The 17,285-nt window shown below is 38.0% G+C and overlaps 1 protein-coding gene across 8 annotated transcripts in view; it reads right to left on the reverse strand.

The window, feature by feature from the left end:
- Nucleotides 1-17,285, reverse strand: part of eml1 (EMAP like 1) — a 75,247-nt gene that overhangs the window by 12,010 nt on the left and 45,952 nt on the right. For 5 of the 8 annotated variants that reach the window (XM_088925059.1, XM_088925053.1, XM_088925052.1 and 2 more), the window contains 8 exons: nucleotides 11,208-11,342; nucleotides 10,424-10,452; nucleotides 8,988-9,014; nucleotides 6,012-6,141; nucleotides 4,074-4,223; nucleotides 1,243-1,312; nucleotides 533-643; nucleotides 167-262 (listed from right to left, as the gene is read on the reverse strand). In XM_088925059.1, coding sequence (XP_088781185.1) covers nucleotides 167-262; nucleotides 533-643; nucleotides 1,243-1,312; nucleotides 4,074-4,223; nucleotides 6,012-6,141; nucleotides 8,988-9,014; nucleotides 10,424-10,452; nucleotides 11,208-11,342 — 748 coding nt within the window. The remainder of the gene's footprint in view (nucleotides 1-166; nucleotides 263-532; nucleotides 644-1,242; nucleotides 1,313-4,073; nucleotides 4,224-6,011; nucleotides 6,142-8,987; nucleotides 9,015-10,423; nucleotides 10,453-11,207; nucleotides 11,343-17,285) is intronic. The other 3 variants (XM_088925055.1, XM_088925058.1, XM_088925056.1) reach the window with 1 other exon arrangement.

Genomic DNA, 17,285 nt, shown 5'->3' on the forward strand with positions numbered 1-17,285 from the left:
AGTCCTTTAGAGATTTATCTTGTGACTGGTATCAAGCCAAGCAGATACATAAAGCAGATGCTCCTCAGTTATTTTGATGTTCCATTTCTGTTTTTCCTGCTTTACTGGAGGTTTAACTAAACCTAGCTGTTTGTGTCTTTGAGGTTTTTGGTAAATGCTCCATTACCTTGACATCAGCGAGCCTCTCCTCTCTCTGCCACTCCCACACCGATAGGACATGGTCATTGGAGTCGTCCACCACACACAGGGTGCTGCCTCCATTCTGCACACAGACCGAGAGTCAGAGATGGAACAGAGCCTTTTCCTTTCTTAAAGGACTAAAAGTGCACCAAAACAATAAGTAGAGTAACCCTGACAATAAGCTCCACAATCCCAACCTCACAAATTAAGTGACTCATTTCTTAAGTGCAGGTCAATGGGGTTATTTGAGCCTCTGTGAATGATTAGTTTGGTCTCCGAACAGCGTACACCAATACTCAAAGGGACTGATAGAAATGCAGTAATGACAAAGACAACTTATAATTGGACTCACCGATTTGGAGAAGGCAATGCAGGCCAGCGCCCGGTCAAAGAACCCAGTCCCAATGACGTGCAGTGTGTTGAGACTCACAGAGTCCCAGACCCGCACGTGAGGGGGAAGCTGCTGCAAAGACAGAGAAAAATGCTCTTACTGTCCTTGCCTAGACCCACTAAACACACTGCAAGACCCCAGCTTGAAGCCATACAGTTATCATCAGCTCATGCTGCTTACAGCACTCTGCAAATCGACTGGGTAATTGTGAAAGGGAAGGCGGGACAGGTGGCATTCTTAATTTAAGGTGGGCCCATGTTGTAAGGGGGCAGTGGATCCTTAAATGGCAGTGACAGTGGATTGCTTCAGATGAAGAATAAAAACTAGACAGTTCCACTGATATTAATATTAATTCAAACCATATTATGCCACGTGGTAAAAAAAAATTCTAAAAGTAAAACTAAAATTATTTGTTAGAATCAAGGGGAATACCCTTCAGCAGGCGGTAAGGCATTTTAATTTCATAATCTGCTTTAACTACCTTGCTGATGGACCATATTACTGATGACTGATCTTGCACTGTGGTGCAAAAACCCATACAGCTCTGTCTAAGAAACGCTGGACTTGTACACAGGAATGTCAGGTTGTGTTTCAGCCCAAATGGGCTGAGATGTACTGGGATGAGGGAAGACTGAGTGTTCCTGTAATGTTGTGAAAGAAGAGTCACTTACTCTGCCATCAGTGGATGTACCTGCGACCTGCCCTGTTGCTATTGTGATTTTGTCCGGGTGGACTGCTAGGCTGCAGAAAACACAAGAGAGATGTGGGCAACAAAATCAGTAGGATCATTAAAAACCTGAAATGAACAATTAATCCTAAAACAATAATATGGAGAAAAGTTAGCAGTCACCAATGAAAATGTCAAACACTGGAACAAAGGACATTCATGTGAGAAAAACGTTTAATTTTTTTAAAAGTTGAACAAGCCTGTTACTCTATTACTACAACGAGCTAATGAGCTGTAGTTATCACACACACTGGTATACAAGACTTCCTTCTGACAAAAAGAGCAGAGACAGCCTATCCAGAGTTGTTCTGCCAGTCTGTGATGTAGTCTGCACTGCCCAGCAGGAGATAGTACAGGCCAGTGAACTGTGCTCCTGCTACTCTCTAGAGACACAAAAACTCTGCTCCCGGCCAAACACACAGAGCAGAGCCAGACATTTGATGAAATTTTTAAGAGGTTACTAGAAACAAAAATCCTTGAAGAAAACAAGGACGTTCCGCCAACGCCATAGTTTATAGATGAGGAAATCAACTGCATTTGCTACATTTACAGTACTTAACCTTAAACAGCAAGGTTTAAAGTCGCACTGTCGCAGAGTCTCATGAAAAGTCGTTTTATTTTTTTATTCATTTTATTGCTGGTTTTTGTAGCAACAGTAACAATAATAATCATAGTAAATATAATTTTCATATTATAGTAGTTCAGGTGGGTAGCTGCGTCAGCATGCGTAGTCTGCAAAGGAACAAGTAATAGGTTTATTCCATGCTGAAAAGAGAAGAGAGAAAACACAACGTTTCAGCTGTGAAGCCTTCTTCGGGTGAAGAAGGTTTCACAGCCGAAACGTTGTTTTCTCCATTCTCTTTTCAGCATGGAATAAACCTATTACTTGTTCATTTTCATATTATTTTTGCCACATTTCTGTTTATGTGATCATTAACATTTATATTTATATTTTATAGCAAGTAACTGCATCTTAAGTTCTGTTGTTTTCATTGTTCTAAGCATTTCTGGGAGGTATGTTACTTGTAACATTACTTTCCAAATGTACAAAGAGAGCCAAATTATAGCAGTAGACAACATGATGATACAGAATGTCCACAAAAGGTCAATTACTTACATATGAATTCTTCAACAACAGCTATATTAAAACAATGAATCAGATAATACTGTTAGGTATTAAACATCAGTTCAGAACTAAAAGAAAAATTTCCCTTAAAAGCTGCAATTTACAGTAATCAGGAAAATGCTGAATATAGCTTGTTCGGTGATAAACTAATCAGCGATCCATAACAATAGTATATCTTTCAAAGTCTGCAAGTTCTCTGTTGCTGGTAATATGTTTATTCTGAGACACACAATTACTCACCAATACTCTATCTGCACTGACAGCAGGGAAACATTTACATAGTACAGAAATAGGTACAGGTATGAAATGTTATGTGAATTCCTGATAACAAAGGCATGTACTCTGGGCTACATGTAAATAATGCTGTATTAATCTGTATAGTGCAGCAAACCTGGAAAACAAAAGAGGTGCATTTACACCAAAACACTGAGACATTGACAGATTTAAGACATCAAAAGTTAAATAACAAAAAGTTTTTACACTTAATTAAGCACTTGAAGCTACATTTTGTTCTATTAGCAACCTAGCACTAGTGAGTGAGAGAGCGCATGCTAAACGTGTCATTCTTCCAAGGGCACATTCTTTCAAGACTATCCTGTCAATAGCATAAACCCTACAACACTGATGATGAATGCATAAAATAATATGCCAGTTTTAGACTCATACCATCACGATGACAACTGCTCTTAAAAATATTAACTCCACATAAAAACAACTACATTGAGTAAATGATATGTGATCTCTGGAATTCTGAACGTAAATGGAATATGATCTTGTTGTAACTGCGACATTTATAAAACCCTCAGTCTAGCAACACACACATGGAATAATGTGAAAAGGCTGAGAGAGAAGAGATGATGAGAGTGAGAGGGAGGTGAGAAAGAGGCATGGGGAGAGGGAGGGAATGAGACGGCAAATAAACTGATGTTACCTTATCTCTTCTCCACTTGCCATGTTCGCTTATTAAATTCATAAGCTGTAGTTGTGCCCTTTGAGATTTTGAAAGGTGTCTAATCAATAATATGAGCTATATAATGGGTTTTCATGGTCAACTTAATTCTACTATAGCAAAGCTTCTGGTGTTCCAGTTACACTGTGGACGTATTAACCTTTCAGCTGCTGCCTTCTATTAGTTTGGTGAATTTATAAAGGCTACATAATTTACTCTATTGTTATTTATGTTTGTCTGGCTCTAAAACATATACCAGCTTCTCAATTGTTTTAACCCCCTTTTTATGTTTTGTCAGAAGAAAGTGAACCTTAAAAATACAGTAACCTGAATTTCAGTACCCTGCCGTGAAATGTCATCAACTGAAAAACCTTTTGTCATACAGTATTTGCATTTTGTATTCCCAGACTGAAGTAATGATATTCATTGTCAAGACAGACAATACATTTACTCCAAATAAGAATGTGATCATGACATTCAACCTTTTCTTGTTAGCAAAATGAAATGTTCATTCTTTGGTGTGATTAACTGCTGTCAGCTCTCTTTGAAGATGCAAGAATGTCACCTGCCATAATTAAAGTATCATACTTCCCAGAAACAATTAAACATGTCTATGAATGAAACGCTTCTAAATGAGTCAAAGAATAAAAGGCAAGAGACCTACATTAAAATGGAAATGACACATTCCTCCAGGCCTTACCACTTGACATCATCGGTGTGCCCCGTGTAGTGTCTCTGGAGCTGCTCCTCCACATTGTAAAGCACCACCACAGAGGCAATAAAGTAGACCGTCTCACCAGTGGGGAGGAGATACAGGTTGGAGCGACAGTCTCGACCCCTGTATCCATAACTGCAGCTTTGTCAAGAAGCAAAACCGAGCAAGATAATAATGCAGCATAATACAGGTGGTACTGTACAGTATGTATAGTTTTAAAAAGTAGAACTAAGAAATAGGACATAGAGCACATTATGCTACCGTACATATTAAATCCTGAAAAGGGCTAAAAAGCTACACTTAGCTCAAAAGGAACAGCAGTTAATATTTCCACTCAAGTTAATAAGCATTGTATTTCTTGGGATGAATTGGTAGAGCAGTCATAGAATCATTAAGGCCAGCGGCATGTATCTGTTATGGAAGGCAACCATGTAGTTCTCTGGTAAAAAGCAGAATAAACAGAAAAATAAAGAAGCCATGTTAAAAATTAAGTGCACACTATAGGTTATTCAAGACAAGTTTTTGTAAGGGAATACAGAAACCATTTCAGTGTCGCGTTTCAACTTTACAGGTTATGCGATTCCTCTAAACTTTCTTAGCAAACTGGGGTATTGAGATTTAAATTACTGGTTTATTGCCTTTCTTTCTTCACTCAAAAAAGAAAATCAAGTGCTTCTGTTTGAGAACAAAATTTCACTCACTCAGTGTAGTATGCTTTCATCAAATTCTAATTGGGTAACAGCTCACAATTTAACATGCCCCCAGAAACCTTTAGTTTTTTTCCTCTCATAAAAGATGAGTTCTCTTAGGGAGCCAGGGATAAAATCTGCACTGACAACTTGTACAGAGGTGTAACTGGCATAATATGAAATGGCAAAAAGTACTACCCACAAAATGCAAGTGGTGCTAATCTTGTCTTTCTCACTCATGTCTCACACCATCAATCCTTTTTATAAGCTTGAGTATGAAACTGCACCCACCAGTTTAGGCACCAGCTCATCTCAACTAAGGATAATGTGATTCCTGAAAAAGGATGGATGGATAAAACTGGAAAGAGATTCCTCTGCTTCTTATTTGTGATGAAAAGCACCTTAAGATGAAACTGATATGGTTTTTCTAAGTCAACGGGAAAAAAAGCAAGACTTTGTCTCTCTATAAATTATGACCTACAATAGTCACACTCAGTACCAGTCTAGCTGAGCGCCTACTGGAAGAGACAATGACTCAGCCTTCTGTCTCACCAGTAAAATCAAATGCTGATGTGGAGAAGGATAGTTGTTTGTTTCTGAAGAAAATTAAGTGCAGGAAATAAACCTCATTTTTATTTTGTTTCCTAAAGGATTTTCTAATCTAAAAAACACCATATCCATTGAACACGCAAGCAGTGCACTCTGTGTTAACCAAACATTTTAAGCAAGTACTGAATTACCAAGCTGTATTTCACTGAGCAAATTATATGTTTCATTAACAGAAGGATTACAATAACCTATAAACAACATAACTTATTACTATAACCTCAAAGAATCAGTGACCATGTCTTTAGAAAAAAATGAAAAGAACATTCTCTTCAGTGTTCTCTAATTTTGCAGAAACAATGTTAATTTGTTTTTATTTCCCCACTGTAGCAGTTGGGAAAAACAAAGCAATTATACTATGTTATTTAAAAACAGATTAAAATGAAATCGACACCAATGGCAAATTAGAAACCTGGTATCTGGTGACTTTTATTGTTTGTAAATAAAACAAGGAAATTCGTGCTTGCTTAAATTTTATAACAACGAATCTAACTACCTCTCAGTTATGAACTCAGAAGCATGCTATTCAATTAAAACCTGCATCTGAGTTGCTCCTAGACTTGAGTTAAATCAAAGTGTTGCAGAAAAAAGCAAGTGTACAGATGTGTTTTTCAACACAAAAGGATACACCCAGTCCAGTTTGAGCTTCTTGGCCGGCAGATCCGATTTTGCTTCCAGGCTATAGGATTCCACTTGGTCTTTAGGCATGTACATGGTAACGGGACGCCCTCTCAAATACATTTTCACATACCCTTCCTCTATAAAAGGACAGAGAGCTTCAAAAGGCTGATCTGCTCTTTTACTCAGTAAGCAAGCAGGGCGTACAAGAAGAGGAGTAAATAATGAAATGTGAAGAAGAAATGATGGTTCAATAGACACAGGAATGCGGGCTTTTAATTAATTTTATTAGCCATTTAAAATACAGTCTTAGAACATGCAGCTATTGACAGGGCAGTGAATAGAAAGCAGTTTGTCTTGTTAGCTAGCTTGACAATGTTAAAATGTGAATCATGCAGTTGAAAGACTAGAATGAATACAAGACAAGAAAAAAAACAGATGCTTAAGATGTTGAAGCCAAAAAAAGAGCAAAAATAAAACCCACAAAATGGTGCACAGCCATCAGAACAGCAGGACACAGAAAAGCTTCACAAAGAGATAAATTTTAAAAAAAAGTCAAACAGAAAGGTGGAAAAATGTTGACATAATCTTTACATTTATTTTTTAATTAATAACTGTTACAAGAACACAGACACTTCTTTTAAAAATAATTTCTTCCATTTTGATTAAGAAACTATAGCTAGTAGCAAATCTGGAAGTACTGGCTAGGAGATTTGAGAGGGCTTTTAAAGCTGGGAGAGCGAGACATTTCAAGCACTGTCTGGCTGGGGCTCTTTGGGAAGGGCAGTATGAAAGATGGGGCCTTCCGAACTCCTGTTTTGACTGAGGATTGTTCAGATGGGGTCCCCAAATCAGGGGTCATGCACTCGGTCTGGGTAGTCAGCACCCCTGTGATCAGGGACTGGGCCTCAGAAGATCCAATCCTTTTTTGCGGGTGGCTCAGAAATATCTGTACAGTTACTAGGTAAAGTGGTCAAGTTGGAAAGGGATGGGGAGGTGGGGAGTGGAGAGGGCAGGGCAGAATTGATACAGAGCAGTTACGAGTCAATATGATAGCAAACAACACCTTAAAAAAAACACAAAGACAACATATTTACTGCTAATATAATCTCCCTTGTAAATGTGTACTGTGGTATAGTAATATATAATATAGCACTAAAGTGCAGTACACAGGAATGAATTATTCATAAAGCATGAAGAGGTATGGTAAGCCATTGTAAGAAGCATGGTAAACAAAAGTAAAAGGAAATGTAAGAAGAATAGGAAACTTACAAAAATGAATTTCTATTTACAGTAACAAACCCTCATAAAGGATTTAACTACTATTCAAATATGACACTATAGGTGGACAGACAAAGGAAGTCTACATACACAAGAACGGGACAAGCTATCTATCACTAATGTGATGCAAAAAAACCCAGGTTATTTCAAAGGTCTGCTTCATTGTGTGTACAGGCTTAACACCCAAGTGACAAAAACACTGTACTGGTAATAATGTAAACGTACTTATGTAACTATGTACAAATACATACATTCCAAAGGCTTTTGCCTAGGTTTCAAATTATGCTTTATAAAATACTGGAGGCAACAAATAATCCTAACAAATTGTTCTGCTCTAAAATTGTATGATAATTCTGTTATTCTGACTAACTATACTATACTTATTTAGTCGGAGCTGGGCAAAACTGTGAAGCGGTAATGTGTCAGCAGTATATTTTGGTCCCTAACAGGATTAGAACCCTGGATACAGGGAGGAGAGACACTGGGCAGGCTGTATATAATCCTCCTTGTTTTGCCTGGGGCTTAACCCTTGTTTTAGAAAAATATATTGTGCAAAAAAGTTTGGTAGCAAAATCAAGCCTATCTCAGGCAAGAGTCTATAATAGAAGAATAAGCCTCCAGCCTCCAAATCTGACCCCAGATTTCAGAAAGTATTTTAATATTTAATCCTGTTATTTTCTCCTTCTTTTTGCTTACCCTTTACATATGCCTCTGTTACAAATTTAAACTAACAGCTGACTTTCAGGACATAGATGTTCTATATCAGCCACGTTAGATGAGCTGCATGCTCTAATCTCCTCTGTGAACTTTCTGATGTTCTTGCGTATTTATTATTCAAAGTGAAAACTAATTGAGAATAAGTGGCGAACCCAAAACAACCTTCTGTTCAGTCTAGAAAAACAACATGATGAGAACCACTATCAAAAGAATAAGATTATACTTAAATGCTAAATATACAGCCTAGTTTTTTTTCCTCCAATGAAAACAAATTGTTTTGATGTAAATAATAATGGCTTAATAATAGCATTAAGCAGCATGAAAAACTGCTTTTTAGTGAATTAATTAAATTGAGCAGCATCAAGAAAATGTCAAGGCTTTGTAGGGGTGCTATTGTAATTGTAGAAATACAAAGGAGCTTTGTATAGAGGACTAATAAATCTAGTTGAAAAGCACTATGCAACTACAGTATCAAACTAATGCAATAACAGAGGACAAAAACAAGAACATTAAAGCGTGAGTGGGTGTTAGAGAAAACCAAACATTAGTCCGCAGTGGGGAACTGGGGAAACGTTGGGAAAGAGGTTACTTTCACACACAACCATGTGCCTAGCACAATTCTGTGCATCATACCCGTGACTCACAAAATCCAGGGAGACTGGGCAGGTTCATGAGTCAGTCTCCCCCGTACTTCCAGTCCCAAACTACTTCCAGAACCGTTGTATTCTAAGTATGCATCTACTGATTTTTCCAAATCAGTAAGATCTTTCTAAAATTCAAAGGGGCCTAATGCCCATGAGAACGTTTTCAGAAGTTTGAAATTTGTTTTAGAGTTGATCCTGATCAGATAGCCATTCTCCGCCCTGTTCTGCAGGACGAGGCTGGGAGGTGAGGCATAAGAAGGGCTTTTTGCCAAATTGCAAAGGCCACTTGCCCCAGCAAAGGGCAACGTTTCAAAAGCTGGATGGGGTTGAGAAACGAGGCCTACCTTTGCAGTGTGTCACCCGTCGCATCCCTTGGGGTTATAGAGACAGAGACAGAATGAGGAAGTGAAGATGTGCAAGAGGAATGCACTCATGCTTGCCTAGTACTTTGTTAAACCCATTACAGTAACCTGTATTTCAATGTTCCTTCTAGGCAGCTGGAGATGAGAAGAGTATTCTCTTCAAATAACCCCATAACTCCAAGTGATCACTAAGTATGACTCTGTGCCAACCAGACTAACAAGTTCCACCACATTCACTCACATGAAATGCATGATGGAACGCACAGACTTCATTCCAATCTGACTTCTTTGGTCGTCTCTATTAACTGTAACCCCTTTACAAGAGCAGGGCTGAGAGGTCTAAAAATTCCACAAACAGCGCATACATTACACCTCCGTTAATGTCTCCCTACATTATTCATCTGCTTTGTTCTCCTGCCCGAGACTCTGCAACACCAGAAATCTGCCATCAGAATATCAAGGCAAACTCAGATCCCCTGTTTCAGTGCCTTAGTGCCCTCCTCTCACTTCTTTCAACAAGACAGCAAAAGATGAGCAAAGACAAAGGAAAGAGAATGATAAAAAGATAAGAATTTTAAAAGACTTTTCACAGATAAAGAGAGGATCAAACACTGACACCAAAAGAATGTAAAGGTGTGTGTTTTATATCCTAACAGTACAAGAGACGTCTTTCCATTAAAATTTTATTTTAAAAATCTGGATGCATTTTAAGTTTATTTGCTTTATTTTTTCTGACACAATCTCACACCACCTATGCTGTCATTATAGAACCAAGCTGGTGGGTATTTGTTCTTGCCCAAACAGAGCAGACCACAGGCAGACTATCATGAGCCAACAATTCTAATTTAGCTTCCCCCTGTGAGAGTTACAAATCAGTTACTTTATATAAAACTAAAGTGCATGAATTTATCCATCAATTTAAAAAGGTATTTATAATTATATATACTATATAAATAATATATAAAAGAGTAAGGTGTGCCTTTGTTTTATTTTATACCATACTAATACTGCATCCACACAAAATAAAATCAATTAAATGAAATGCTGCATAAAATGAGAAATTAAATTATAAAAACATGGCAGATTATGCAGTGTCTTCTGAAACACAGGCCATATGTTCAACAGCTTAAAACAGCATGATTTCCAATTTAGCACATATTTATTTAATCTCTAATCAATAACGTTAAATGCCGCCTAATGGATGCTACTTTTGATGAATTCTTGCATAAACATTAAATTATCAGCAACAGACTCCTTATAGCCTTCCTAGTGAAAATAAACAGCAGGAAAACAGATGGCCATGAAAAATGGCAACAGAACTGATGAGCAAATTGAGTGTGCTTTTGCTTTCAAAAATGGAACCAGCCACTACAGCAAATGAGCCATCACAGTACATTACAAAACAATAACATCCTTACCTGCACTGAACACAGGCTCCTTCAGTTTGCTGTGACAAGGTAAAAACATCCGTGAGCAGGTCAGAAGATTTACGACAAAATGCAATATACAGTATTAAGGATTTTAGCAATGCACCTCTTCCAAAAAGAATTTCATTTTCCAATGAGTTGAAGGGTTTCCAACATCTTAAATCACATGCAATGATGTAGCATTATACACAGATAACCATCTTCAGTAACAGGTATAAATATATTTCTTTCACATTTTCATATTTAAATGTATATTGGTATTTGTATTTTAAAATAAATTTGTTGTAGAATACAAAGAACAAAAAAAGATGCTTTTTCTCCATGACTTTCTGGGAAATATTTTCCTGTTAAGCAGAACAGTTTATGTGAAAATAGCAACTTATTTTAGCTTTGTATTTGTAACAGTCACCACAGCCAAAGTGCAAACTTTAATTTAGCACCATGGAGCAGTCAGTAAGAATCTGGATTCATAACTGACAGGCTGAAGATTCAAGTCCCTGCTGCAGACACAGTACCTTTCAGCCAAGTACACTACTAGTAGACTAGCACCCCAGTTGCTCTAGCTCACCCAGTTTTACAGTATATACTGTATGAGGACCAGTAAGGACCAGCAGGGAATAACCCCTTCGACCGGTGTCTTAGGTTGTCTCAGTCCTTAACGCTCAGGCAACCAGGAGGAGTTCTAGCCTGATGAGGCACAGTGGATATGCCATGAATTTTACCCGGTCAGCCAGACACCAGTTCCCTTCAGACCCCTCCCTCCCTTCCTCTCTACCTTTCGCTGTTCTTCTTTCCGCTGGAGTTGCTGCTGGTGGATCCGGCACGGGTACGGCTGCTTTTGGACTCCCCAGTGCTCTCTCTCCGGGCCAGAGTCCCAACACGCTCTGTTGAGCTTGTTCTTTTCACAGTACTACAGCACAGAGGGAAGGAGGGAGAAGCATTACAGTGCAGTGATGCAGATTTGTCTTCTCTTTGTCAAGCAACTGGAAATATACCCACACACACACTTACAATTTCTCACTACTGATTGGGAAACAGAAATGGGCCTAACTGAATCTCAACCCCTGAAATCTAAGACGTTAGTTCAAAGAGCCCCTAAACCCAACTTGAGCACACTTTTGAATTTTACACTACAAGGACAGGGACATTCAAAGGGATGTGACCATCTTAATAATAGAAAGAAATCTTGTGCCAGGACAAGAGACTCAAAGAGCACCACATATTGGAGTATAAAAAAACAGTATTTGACATGGTATCTCTGTAAACTTACTAATTTGACACTACATAAATCTATCGAATAGAGAAAACTATGAAGAAAAAAATATATCAACATATATGAGAGACTCAGTCTTTATCTTCCTACATTTCACAATCCCAGCTCACCTAGCACTGTAGGTAGGTCCCTTTTCAGGCCATAAAGGCCAACTGGGGAATGGGGGCCAAGGGCTGCCATTTTTCGTGACTATCCAACATCAGAAGTGGAGGTGATGTGGTCAGCATTACGGTCCGGCTGGCCTATTACCCCCGGAAGGAGTAACCTTATTTGGAAAGCAAGCTGAGTGGAACTGGGAGCCATCTGGAAGGAATTAGAGCAAGCTACATCGCTTGCCCCTACCTGGGATTGAACCCGGGACCTTCCGGTCAGGAGCTAGACACCCTTGCCATCTGAGCTACCACAGCTCCCACCTAGCATTGCACTCTTCTGAATGGGGAGGTTATTGACGGGCTTCTCAGGTAATGAGATAAAGAAATCAAGAAAAAGTGCATTTTTTAAAAAGAATTCAAGATGTCTTAAGATTTAAATCCAGAGTTAATCAAATAAATCATTACTCTGTTTATCCCAGATGGCGCCTTGACAGTGTTCATTACATACTGTACCTGCCCTCTCTGTAGCTCTCCAGGAAGCACAGTTACAGCATGTCTGCGCCTAGTACTGAACTAATACAGCCATACCAGTAAGAAAAGAACTCGATAAACACTGTGGTAATATACCTCATACTGTTCAAAAACTGTAGCTTGATCATAGTCTGTTGCAGTGACCGATACCTGAGATTTAGTCAACTGATTGATTGAATGAATAACCAGAGCTACATTTTTATTTTTCCATTTCAGTAGTATTCTAGGAATAATAACATTCTATTTGAAAAATAGTTCTAATAATACTGTATGAGAAAAATATTTTGCAGAAATTAGTATACTGTTTTGTTTCACAGCAGGAAACACTTTTATGTACTCCATCATTCACAAAAAATAAACATTTGATGTTGACAGGAAGCAGATTCATGAAGATAACATTTTCCAAGTACTCGTCCATCTTCTGCCATGTTGTGACAAACGTCAATTGTCATATTATCTTTTTGTTGTATAAAATGACTGCTAAAAAACAACAGGAAATGACACAGGAGAAGTTGAATAAAGTATTTTTAGAATTATGTTTGGTGAGGTTTTGTTCTTGTTAGATAAGACTAATTAGGTCCCAATGTAAAAAGCTTAGAGACTGGGGCTGGCTGCCCTTTTGCATGAGCACATGATTTCTGACAATGAAACAGCCTTGTCAGCAGCTGAATGTAGAACAGGCTGCGATTTAATCCAAACCATGAAAGTTAAAGTCCATTCAACGGCCTACTGATATTGTCCTGCTGGAGACACAATCCCATGTGATGTATTTGTTAAAGGTCATTATTGTTAATAACGGTACTGGAGCCATGGTACTACCACAACATGAATTTAATAGGTATTAGTGGGACATTAAATTAACTGGCTTGCAATGTTCTTACTGGCATGCTATTGTCAAGTGGCTACAACCCCTGACTTCTGGGTGACCTGTGATTTTGAGAGCCGACAGGAGAGGCTGACGCAGTAGAAATTGGTAGCTTTCAAAGGCAGGCCCTTCTTTATGGACAGCTGCACAGACGAGTTAAAACCTGGGACTGTGCTTGCACTGCTATCATTATTGGCAGTACTACTACCATTTATATCCTATCTCATTTCAAAGGTGAGTGTAACTTTCTCTACATTTGATATTAAAGTTATTGTTTTGTGTTCTAGTAACACATCATAATAAACAAGCATTATTACATCAAAGATTTAGAATGTAGACTAGAGATGACAGACTTCTGAGCAAGCTACGTCGCTTGAATTTCTTCGGTAAAGTTCCCAGCTGTATAAACCTGGTGTATTGTTATGGCCCTTTAGAATAAAAAAAAAAAAGAAATCTACCACAACTGCTTGTTGCAATAAATCAAGAGTAAATGAATTAGGTATATTATTTCTCTAGAACAATTTACAGCTGTAGTTGCATCATAACTCAAATAGTTCTTTTTTCTTTTGAGGATGTGCTAAGTCGATATTAGGTAAGAAATATAACCACAGTCCTTCCAGGAGCAAATAATCTGAACATAAATTCTATTCTTCGCTGTGCAACACAAGTGGCTCAGAAAATCCCAGTCTGTACCGTATATCAGGCTAAGAACCCGCCTCATTAACTGTCCTCACCATATGCAAAGTTTGAGGATTAAAAACAAAGACTGAAACGTATGTTTTAGCCCTTCCTCTGGGGAGCTCATAGCGAGCACTCAGAAACAAAGCAGATTTCGCCCTCTGTTCCAGCTGTTGAGGATTAATACATGGTGCAAGCAAATGTTATAGTGGTTCTCTCAGGCTCGTCTGGATTAGTCATGGATTTCAGATGAGAATAGGGAGGGGCTAATGGGGGGGGGGGAGGGGTGCCATTCCAGTGCACACCTCTCTTTTGTACTGTATACAGAATTTTGTTTAAAGGAAGCAAACTCTTGTTTTAACAAAAAAACGCTGAATGAGATAAAACTATGTTTTTATATTTTGTTCTTCCTTAGCCAGGATCTAATAGGTGTTAAAATACAAAAAAATAAACAACATTCCCCCTTTCAGTTGTCGGGACACCAGTGAAAAAAAAAAACTAACACTATCAAGTTTGAAAATGAGCTTCACCGTAAGATGTTTCACAGATGACATGAGAAAAAAATTGTCACCCCAATTGGGAACACAGCTTGCTGGTCTCCACATGTATGTCTGAGCTTCCTTTGGAGTTACTTAATCAAGCCATAACTCAAACAGCTGAGCAGCATGTCGAGAGCATGAAGACAAGGCTCTCCCTTTGTTTATTAGCCATAAACAGTGGCATTTTTTTCTCATGGAAAAAAATGAGGCAGGTTGTGAAAAAGAAGCAGTAATCCATTTCTTTACAGCACCAGCTGGAATTCAACACAATAAAAACAAACAGGAGCTGCTGGGAGAGATAGACCTACTTACTGGAGTTGAAATGATCCCCCCCCCAACACACACACAAGCACACAAAACGGGCACCAAGATGCTTATTGACCATTCACATAAAGAGATCAAGCTTCTCTAAGGGGAACCCGTTTAATTCTGAAGTGTGGAGAATCAGGAGCTGAAAGGAAAATAATAACTAGCACTGTGTGAAGTCAAGTCTAGTTTGAAAGGCTCTTAGTCATCAACAGCAAACTGTTAATCATCATAACTGCCTCTATGTACTTTGGCAACATGCAATTAGTGCTAATTAAAGCTCTTTAATCAAACAGAAGAATAGCAGATGATTTTTATATTGTTCACTTCCATTTTTAGCTAGAATGTTTGCATACTCAGGTTTTACCATAAAATCTGATGTTGTTCAAATAAAGGATAATAGTTTCATATTTACACAAATCCAAATTAGGTGACAAGCATTGTAAATACATGAATACTGTGAATGTTAGAGAGTGCGTGGAATATGTGGTTGGAGGCATGTTTTTATCATTGTTTATCCTACTGGCATGGACTGTTTAAATACCTATTTGGGCATATTCTGACACACAATAGCTTCTTCTATCAGATCCATGTGATATATTTAATGAGTAGGTCATAGCACACTTGTACCAACAGCCAACATACAGTACCTTGCAAAACTATTCAAATCCCTGCACAGTTTTTACATACTGTTGCTCTAAAACTAAGTCTTCAGTTTGAGCATTCAGATTATAAACAAAATGTTCATTTAAAAATGTGTCCCATCATTTTGTAATTTCACAGAATAAAAAACATCATAGGAACAATCTGAATATTTTTGCAAGACACTGTAAGTGTCCTTTATATAAGTATGTGATTGTATGCCAAGGAAGCATATTTGATTCCACCAAGACATGGTACAGTAATAGCTGATACAATTTGATCTGAGAATCTTATTAAGGCACTTTTTGAATAATATTCGCTTCAACAATATGGTCAGGTATCTTGTTCAGGTTTCTCACAACCTTTTGAGTAAATAAGTGGAAAGAGTTCTTACATTAAATCTGACAAGGTTCTCGTGAAGATCTACTTAACCAAAAAAAGGATTAAATGCTTTAAACTACTTTTCACTGAGCTTTCCATTAAGCACTTATGATGCAATTTAACCCCTCATTTTACAAATTTAAGCCTTCTTTTCAAAAACTGTCACATTTTGCAAGGTTCTTTTTAAAAATGCCCTTGTCTGCATGAACAGATTTAAAAGCATGGTTGGCGACAAGAGAATCTATTACTTCAATGACAGATATTATGTTCACAGCTGCTTTTGTCTTGTAGCAAGAAATTGAATTGAAAGCTTCATTAATCTGACACAACTCTGCCCAAGACCCTTCCAGACTGAGCATCACAGCCAAGCCATTCTGCACCGATTGCCAAAACTTCTTAGTCCAACGTGGAAAGGTTGCCATCACCCATTATATTAAACATGATCACTGCCAGTCAGCCAAATGAAATACTGTGAATATTTAAGTTACAATTACATAATCCACACATGCCAATTTTACTAAGGATATTTAAGAAATTCACACTCCTGGGAGATATCTTCAGTGGTGAAAGCATAACCACCAGGAGTCAACCAGCTTATGCTGCTGACATGTGAAGAGTCTTAATTTCAAATAGTTATCACAGCTCTGACAGAATTCTGCTCGGTTGAAGAAACACAGCAAAGCATTCTACACACACACCCCCTTCCAACATGTATTTAAACATCTACCAGCAGGTGTTAATTTAAAGCCTTTTCAACTTTCAAATATGATTTTTCTACAGGAAAACTAATACATGCTGCTTTAGAGGATTGGTTAAATGGTCTAATGGTTATGTCAAACCTTAGTCATTACAGTTTCCAGGGTAAACTTATTAGGCATAAAAACGATCGTTCCAATAACACATTTTGGTATTTACTCAGAACTGGACAACTTCAATGCAGAAACATTTGCTAAAACGTTGTCCATTGTCTGCTCAAACAATAATGACAATAAACAAAATTATATTATAGGCAATACGTGATACATTTTCACTAAGTGAATTCTAAACAAAAATGTCTAGGTAACAGTTCTAAATCTGTTACTATTAAGTTTCTTACTACTTAAAATACCATGTTTCTGCTAATAACGTCCCACATTTCACCGAGCGTCTTATATGTACTGTAAAATAACTTCTAGAATCAATCTTTTCCTCACATCTGTTGCTTACTAAACTACTTTTACAGCTACATGTTTTTCTTCCAGCCTGTATTTGTGCCACACAGTATTTCAACAGCCCATTGTGCAGCCAATTGCCTACTCACACATTAACCAAATAGAATAACCTGTGCTCCTCTGCTGAATCTGTTGATCAATTTTTCCACAGATGTAAAACGCACGTGTATGTAATGAGGCTTCAGTTGAACTGAAGAGGAATAAGTGGCATTAAAGACCACAAGAACCAAGCATACTGAAATATGTCCCTAGTTCTTGCAGTAGCAGCAAAGCCCATGCTCTGATTTTTTGGCTGTGAGTGTGATTCAGCAAATCTAAGTGCGACATGCAGGGAG

The sequence above is a fragment of the Atractosteus spatula genome, chromosome 9 (assembly GCF_055471065.1).
Source record: "Atractosteus spatula isolate fAtrSpa1 chromosome 9, fAtrSpa1.hap1, whole genome shotgun sequence".
NCBI classification, from domain to species: Eukaryota; Metazoa; Chordata; class Actinopteri; order Semionotiformes; family Lepisosteidae; genus Atractosteus; species Atractosteus spatula.